Here is an 8712-nt window from a genome sequence, read left to right as displayed (position 1 = left end):
AGGCAGATGTTATGCTGAGTATACTCCGACGCTCTTCCTTCGGACTTCGGTCCCAGTTACCTATAACACCTGCCTGGAGAGATATGCGTCCGAGTTTAAAACTTCGATAGCGTGATACATGATGTTGGATTTCCATTACGAGCTCACTGGATGGCGCTAGGAGTCACTACAATAGTGTTAAGTGGATGAGCTCAGCCAAAAAGTTTACACTATAATAGTCGGCTCGGCTGACCTGAACAAGTTGCAGGCCTTGAGGTTCCCTGCGACGGTGGAGGAGGGGTGCTGGGCGAGGTACACCGAGCACCTCTTGCGATAGACATCGTAGTAGTCCAGCTTATAGTAGCACAGAGCCACGTACACGTTTAGCGCCAGGTAAGCCCTGCATCCAATCCAAAGGCCAAATTGCATAGCTGCTTTCTCAAACTCGAATTTTGTATTTGGAAAAGCGACCATTTAGATCAGTCCTTTCGATAGTTTGTACAGTCACCAGCACCAATATCTGACACAACAAGCGTGCATAAATATCTGATACGACTCTATTTCTAGGGCCGGTAGGTGTCAGATATTTTTGCACGCTCCGCTGTGGCAGATATTAATGCAGGTGACTCTACACTAAGTACATTTGCACACCATTTGAGTTAGACATTTGAAATTATTGAATAGAAGTGACAGGCAAGTGTAATCCAGGTTGCCAACCTCTAAAAATATAAAAAAACTAAATTTACCTATTTAATCCAAGCACAAAGTAACTTATTGGTTAGGTCTTAGAGGACGCTTCTAGATATCTCAACGATTGATTATTACTAATAAAAAAGTATTTACGTACATAAATAATTCTAATTACGTATAGTAGTTAATAGTAAGATAGAAAAGACTCGATGAGCTACTGTAACAAAATGATGAAAATTCTAAGTGGCTAGGCTGACACCGTAGCTTACTTACAGTAAGAAACGGTATGAGATACTTCATTTTATTTTACTACGGATTTAAAGCTCTACTTGTATCTCTGTTTTTAACAATTATTAAAAATTACCCTGACTCATGATTCAAAACTTTAATCCAGTCCGTATCTTCTCTTTCAAAGTTGTAGTATCTGTTGGTCGAAAATCAAACGAGCAATAATTAAAATTTAATTTCTTAATAAAAATTTCAATCAAATTAGATAACAATACTTGCATTATATTACTTAGTCTGTAAAAGAGCATAATCTCGAAGAAAAATAATCAAGTTATTTTTATTACTTAGCATGGAAATTAGTCCCGCTGCTGGCAAAGGCCTCCTCCATTTTCTTCATTCGTCCCGATAAAGATAACCCCGAACTCCCGAAAGTAAGTATATCTAATTTTAAAACTAAAAAAATAAAAACCAAAACCCTAAAAAAAAAACTGAAACTACGAGTACCCATCCATCCAAGTTTCTAACCGTTTCTCCAGAAGCAACTTTTTATAGACATCAATGGCCTCCTGGTAGTGGGCTCTCAGGTAGTGGACGGAAGCCAGGCTGAGCTGATCCTCGGGCACGTCCCGCAGCGCCGCGTGAGCCTGCATCAGCGTCTCCTCGTCTCCCAGCTTGTGGGCCAGGTGGAACTGGAGGCGCGTCTGCAGGTACACGGAATTTTGGAAAGAGTTGCCTTTACCTCGGGCGGCCCAATGTGCAATAGAATGGATATACCTAATAAGTTACCATGACATGAATTAATTAATTTTAAAGCACCCTTGTAGCAACAATAGAGGTTACGGCAGGCAATTGTTATGCCTAAAAAAATTTTTTTTTTGATTATTTTGTATCTCTACTCTATACTTATTATGTTCACACCACGTAAATTTGACTTTATTTCCCTAAACATTTAACTGAATTACTCTCCATTTTCTTTTTATATATTTTTTAAGGTGGGCCTCAGGCAGGAGGATATAGCTGGTAAACTTGAATCAATTAATTATAATCTGCACCGCTATATTGTAGAGACTTGAAATGTAGCAGACATTGTAGGGGCCATGGAAGTGGGTAAGAAGGGGAACCAAAATTCGCACAGGAAAGAGAGCTGCAAATTTTTTATTCTTTCACCGAGAGCGAAGCCGCTGAAAACTATAAAGACAAAATATCTAGATCACTTAATTACATGACTGTCTAAAAAAAGAGTAATGTTTACCTTAAGTGCACAGTTTGGAGCGCCTTTCAACTGCTTCCTGGGATTCTTTATTACATGCCTGCAAAGAGATAAAATAATTGTTTTTAGTTGATCTTATCCCTTACCTATTACCTATCTTAGATAGGAACATATCGAAAGGTGAGTGGTTTACACTAAGTTGCATATAATTAATAATTTCGATAATCTTTCAAAAAGTAAGAAGTCTAGCGACTTTGAAAATAATTCATTTACCTAAATCCTCTAAGGAGCTACCAATATCTACCAATCATACCAGAGCGTAAAAGCGAACGGATCAGCACAGAATGTACGACATGGACTGTGACATGTCAACGGACTGTCATTAATAACCAATTTATTGAATCAGCGTTACTTGCGAGGTCCTATCAATGAACTAAAAATAATTTCCTGCTCACGCGACTTACGATAGCTAGGCTTATGCAAAAATGCGTGTTCATGCATTCCTTTATCCACATCTGTAAGAAACAAACAAATCACACAAACCCATCTATCAGACCTACCACACTACACTGACGCGTTTCGAAACTCAACCAGATCATCTTCAGAGTGGTTACACAACCGTAACCATGCTACCAGTTGTTAGATAATCTGACTAGAGCTCGATTTTTCGAAACGTTCAGTAGTCTAGTGGTTTGGTGATAGATAACTTTGGTGATTTGGTGTGTTCTTACAGTGTGGAAGTGTAGGAAACTTGCATACATGACACGCATATTTTGCATAAGCAAGCTATCGTAAGTCGCGGACTGAGGCAAGGTTATTTAGGCATTCATACATACCGTAAGAAGCGTATCGGCACCGTTGTTGATGCTCCGCGCATGGCACGCGACGGCGACGGTAGGACGGTAAACGTGCTAGTGGGCAATGTCTCATACTTTTCAATACAAATAATATATTTTTTCCAGACACTTTCCTGATACGATCCTGGTATGATACGGTGAGGTGTAGCGGGTAGAGACAATTAAAGTTACCGTAACGTAACGTTGTATTATGTACCACCGTTTTCTGTACACACTGCAATGCATAGGTACCATAATTGCGCTGATCAATAAAGTGTCATACTCATTGCATTGTATTGTAAACAGACCGAGGTAGAAGTAGCAGACGGCGAGGTCCATATCCAGTGTGTCGGCGACGCGCGCGTCGAGGTTGGCGCGGCCGCGCACGCGCATGTACGCGTCCAGTGCGCGCCGGTACTCGCCCAGGTGGAACCAACTCCACGCCGCCCACGCGTCCGCCCACACCTCCGTGTTGCCTTCGTTCTTCAGGAACTATACGGAGAAAAATATGGGATTGTTGAGAATTAAAGAATTGTTAAAGGGGCTGATCAGGCGTGTTGACTTTAACGCCACAACGATATTTAACCCGCTGCGGGCTCGGCGTACTTTACGGTGACGTCACGAGTGCGTCACGACTCATCCCTGGAGCGCACCTGTTTAGACTACCGTACAGCGCCGGCGGAGATGCGTATTTACTTCATCATCATCATCATCATCACCGGCCTATCTTAGTCCACTGCTGGACATAGGCCTCTCCAGTTGCACGCCACTGAGCACGATCCTCGCCAGTCTCATCCAGTTCTTGGCCAGCTAACCTGCGAAGTCATCGCTTCCACCTTAGTCTGAGGGCGTCCTACGGCACGCTTGCCGATTCGCGGTCTCCACTCAAGAACTCGTATTTACTTATCTTATTATAATTGTCACCAGTTACATTAAAAAAAAAAAAAATTGTGGGTATTGAATAGTAAGTTCAGATGTAGAGACGACAGACAAGACGAAATAAAATAGTGATTATTTCATCATTAACATTGAAATAAAGAACACAACTATTTCTAAAATAGTACATAAGTAACTGACGTATGGTTTTGAATTGAGCAGCTAAAATTTCATTAATTTCTTAGCTTGATGCTAATAGCTTGACAAAGGACCTTGGGCCTAGAGATGGAAAATATGGTTTCAGTTAAATACCTGAGATTTTTGATATATTATAGATTCAAAGTCCTGAACAAAAGTCTCTATCGGTGCTACTTCTGTTTCAGGAGTCCCTTTCAGAGTTTAGTTTAGTTTTTTAGAGACTTTTGTTCCAGGTATTAACTGCATTTTCCATACTTTAGGTCCAGGGTCCTTTCATCAGAATTAATAGCTAGTCTACCTCGAGCATAGTCAGGGCCCCCGTGTAGTCCCTCTTTAGGATGAAGTCCTCTAGTTCAGGCACGTGTCTCTTAGCGGAGCTGGAGCCGGTGCTCGCGCGGCTGTCCGTGGCTGGCTTTGATCGCGAAAAGAATCTGCCAATAGGTATGTTCATTTCATATTATTCACTTGAGTTAATTAGACAGACAGTGGCGATAATGTTAACAATGAGCTATTGTAATAATCTAATATCTATCCTGACAAGAGTGACATACCAGGTCAGCTCTACCAAGTGAGTGAGTGAACTGGGTGACTCTATTTTATTATTAATAATAATAATATAATAATAAAGTTTTTATTGACAATAAGGTACAGAATCAAAAAAGTCCCTGACTTCTGAGCTAGGTTAAACCTGTGTTACAATGTCTTGTCAACATTACTGTCTTCGTGTATAAACTATTATCGAGTTTTGATCTACTATTTTGATATAGATTACAGTTTCTTGCAGGTTACAGTTGCGTTATGTTGCAGTTGTCAGCATCATTCCGGGACTGAGTCGTCAACGTATATGCAGACGCCGACGCCTATTGTCACAATTATAAACTTTTATTTTGTATGAAATCTTATTTAATGTGTTTTGTGGCAAAACATGTTTTTTCTCTCTTTCTTTCTTATTAGTTACATAAAAAAGGAATATGGCCAGAAAACATTAAGAAGTCTGATGATTGCCGGAAAATGGAATCACTGAGTTATAAATAGAGTTCTACTCGTGACCGCCGGGTCCTGGAGACGCCATGAGTCCGAAGGACCTTGCTCTCTTATCTTATTATTATTATTATTAGAATTATCTGAGCACCCTAACATACATTTAGCACACAAGCAAGAGCTGACTTCATTAGGAGAGCAAACGCCAAGAAGCTTGTTCTGAAATTACATTTGTATGGATCAAAGACAAGAACGCGGGCTATTCAAGACACGAACAACTTTACATTTCAGTTAAACTTACCATTTTATTTCAATTGCAACTTCCTAAAGCTCTAGACTTTGCAAAGCACGTGTTTGTTGACAGTTAACTGCCAATTGCGTTACCACGGCAACGCGCGCGCCCGTTTTGATCAATTCAAATAGGTCGCTTAGCAATAGCCGCTAACGAGTTTTGGAATTTTACAGGCGTTTATTTTATTATCATTGTATTATAGAGAATATAAAACTACGATGTCGGTATCAGGGACGTCGACGGAGTGCGCCTGCACAGCCCCGAGCGAGGACTCTTCGCCGCCCTTGACCCCGGCGTGTCAGTGCCCGCGCGATGACCATGATATCGTCGTGCACGATGAGATGTGCTTGCTGTACAAGAATGAGACTATGATATATCAAGTAAGAAACTCTACGCTATGTACCTAACCAATGTAGCCGAAAAAGCCTCCGTCAGATGTGGCTATTTTATTTTACCTTACCATGTCAACTTGTTGTATATGACTACCCTGCATAACAACAGAACGACCGTTACATTTTTTTTATTCGACTGGATGGAAAACGAGCGAGTGGGTCTCCTGATGGTAAGAGATCACTACCACCCATAGACATCTGCAACACCAGGGGTATTGCAGATGCGTTGCCAACCTAGAAGCCTAAGATGGGATACCTCAAGTGCCAGTAATTTCACCAGCTGTCCCTTGCCGAAAACTTAGCAGGTGGCTGTCGCAGGCGCATTACGCGACTCTTTTAAAAATATTTACTCTTTTTTTAAGAACCTCCTATTATGTTGTGATAAATATCACACGACTCTATGCTGATTGCTGACATAGATGCAGTTGGCATGGGAAGATAGAGTTAATATAATCTGAGGAACTCTAAGTAACTTTCAGAGGCTCCATTTAATTGTAGAGGTACTTATTGGAAAAATAACAGCTATTGTCTTTTGCAGTCATGCAAATTTTAAACCGATTTCAGGAGCCAGGAGAGTGTGACTGCTGCCTTTGTCCGTTGGACAAGTGCCGCTGCATGAAAGCCGGGCGCCGAGGCCTTTGACGAGTGAGTATAGATGCGGGGAGTGACTCCGACAGTCTAAATTTGCGTACTTTATATTATTTACAAAGTTTAGGTGTTACATAACACAGTTTCCAGGTAGAACACAAAACTTAGGTAATAGTTTCATTCAAGTTAGGTACTACATTCAAAATATCTGAATTATATATCATTATTAAGTAATTTTCATTGTAAAATGCACTTCTTGTGATGCTCAATGTCCACTTATTGTGCTACATAACTGCTTAGTCGACCTCATGTATATTTCGCGTATCCTCGTAACGCCCAGAGTCCTTTATAAAGGACTTATTGTAATTTGAACTTTTAAACTCTATCATAAATGAAATAAAATTTATTTGATGTTCATATATCAAAAATTTGACTTGGGTGTTAGGAGGGTATAGTAGCTACTCGTACGTATGGTGTTATGCGATGTTGAGTCACGAAGTCGTCAACATTTGTTGCTCATAGATGGCGTGGCAAGCGCGACATGGGCGCCCTGCCAGCCGTGCTGGAATCGACACACCCGCTCATGCAGAAGTTCCAGGCCACGCTCAAGCACTTCCTCGAGAAGGAAAAATGCTATCGCCGAGGAGGAGATACTTAACTTGGTACATTATCTTTAGACTGAAGTCTTAAGGCGCCTACTGTTTCATGTCATCTAAGAGGATGTAAAATTGAGAGCAAATAATAACATCATCGATAGCTTTCTGCAAGATACTTACTTACTTATGCATAACAAATGGCTAGGTGGTACCTCTACACTTCATTATCTATCCAAAATGAATTTCAGTCACACATAATACGATATCAAGGTATTGCATATTGCTAGTTAGGTCATGTCATAAAAGTAATTGTCTAAATATTTTTTAATTTCCAGCGTGATGAACTTCGTTTAAGCAAGTTAGGATACGAAAAGGATTTGGAAACCATTTACCGCGACGACCACGACACCAACGCTCAACGGGTAAAATATTTATACCTAGCTTAGATTAATGTTAAGTATATAAGTAGGTAGTTTACTTAATGCTGATTGCGAACAATTTTCTTTATTTAGTATCTACTCACCACTGCTTAGCTTTATTACAATTTTGAAGCTAAAATAAGGCTAACCATTAGTCAATCTATTCCTTGTTGGCCTTACTTACGTAAATTTTTCTGTGCTTCCGCAGTCTCTGATAGAAGAATACGAGGCGACGCTTGCGCAGAACACGGCGGACCGCACGGCGATGGAGCGGCGCGCGCGCGAGGCCAACGAGCGCTACAAGCAGGCTAAGCAGAAGCTGGAACAGGACACTAACGCGGGTATCTAATCAATCAAATCAACCCAACCCACATCCACATAAGTACTGCTAAGTAAGGCCCCTTTGCCCGGCCCTGTGCTAGTTCGTTCACAGTTTACCAGCCGACTGCCAAAGTCATGCGACCAACGGTGGTCTGCTCACCGTTCTTTTACCCAATCTTAACATAGTAGCTTAGCAACCGCTTTTACGCTATTATTTCAAAGTTAGGACTCCATTCCTTGGTTATTGAAGACACTTATTCGCTATATTATCGTGGCATTCGTTCTAAATGTAGGTAACAGGCGAAATACGGGACTTACTAGTATATGAACATCTTCAACATGTCTGATACTACCTTTATCTTGCAAAGCATCATACTCGTGTTAATCGTGTAACGAGACAGGTGGTCCAGAAGCCGTAACTAGCTATTTGTTGCAGATATAATTATGGCTATTCCAATCGGAGCAGTTATTCGTAGGTCCTTTGAACAGGACGGACGCGTTACCTATGTCTTCATTTACATGCTTCCGATAACCTCTATCAATGACTCTGATGTTTCCACAACTAGAACGTGAGGCTACTGAAGAGCTGGAGGCGCTGACTTCACTGTGCCGGCAGCTGGAGGCGTGGCGCGAGGAGACGGAGTCAGAGTTGACCGTCAGCCAGCGCATGTCAGACAAGATGCGCGCCGAGAAGAAAGCCATGGCCGATGAGAAGCGGGAACTGGTTAGTAATATCGATGCCCCTCCAACCTTCTCCCTCGCAATGAGCTCCAGGGAGTTGGGGATGCGTAGCCGAGTTTTCTAGCCGGTGAGAGTCCGGCACTTGGCGAAGCAACCCAAGAAAACATCGATGCTGGAAGAATCGCATCAAGCGTCATAGCGCGGCAGTAGCACTAGCTACATTGGTCAGCGACATCGGCTTATCTACTGCGGCTGTAGCGCTGCTTAACCAGTCACTAGCTTTGTAGATAGTGGCAGTCCTATGGCTGTACGCTGATGCTAGTTTCAATATATGCCCCGTTGAAGTCTTAGGATTTTCGGCACTTTATCAGTCTTACTTCAAGGAACTTTAAATTGTGTCCAGGATATGGTGATCTACGGGCTGA

At 41.6% G+C, this 8712-nt stretch overlaps 2 protein-coding genes across 2 annotated transcripts in view; one reads left to right on the top strand and one right to left on the bottom strand.

Annotated features, from left to right (window-relative positions):
* Nucleotides 1-204: 204 nt before the first annotated feature.
* On the bottom strand, nt 205-4468 carry LOC141437622 (intraflagellar transport protein 56-like). The gene is made up of 5 exons (XM_074101070.1): nt 4316-4468; nt 3227-3435; nt 2150-2207; nt 1423-1598; nt 205-379 (listed from the first exon to the last, which is right to left on the bottom strand). Exons 1-5 carry the CDS (start codon nt 4466-4468, stop codon nt 205-207), a joined length of 771 nt encoding a protein of 256 aa, XP_073957171.1.
* Nucleotides 4469-5443: 975 nt separating this feature from the next.
* LOC141437621 (uncharacterized) overlaps nt 5444-8712 on the top strand; it is a 3672-nt gene continuing 403 nt past the window's right edge. Inside the window, exons 1-7 of the mRNA XM_074101069.1 lie at nt 5444-5670; nt 6247-6316; nt 6793-6932; nt 7202-7288; nt 7494-7626; nt 8173-8330; nt 8691-8707. Coding sequence (XP_073957170.1) covers nt 5509-5670; nt 6247-6316; nt 6793-6932; nt 7202-7288; nt 7494-7626; nt 8173-8330; nt 8691-8707 — 767 coding nt within the window. The 5' untranslated portion in view covers nt 5444-5508. The remainder of the gene's footprint in view (nt 5671-6246; nt 6317-6792; nt 6933-7201; nt 7289-7493; nt 7627-8172; nt 8331-8690; nt 8708-8712) is intronic.

Source organism: Choristoneura fumiferana, chromosome 18 (assembly GCF_025370935.1).
Source record: "Choristoneura fumiferana chromosome 18, NRCan_CFum_1, whole genome shotgun sequence".
NCBI lineage: Eukaryota > Metazoa > Arthropoda > Insecta > Lepidoptera > Tortricidae > Choristoneura > Choristoneura fumiferana.
The sequence above is the reverse complement of the archived record's forward strand: the minus strand, read 5'-3'. Positions and strand labels throughout refer to the sequence as shown.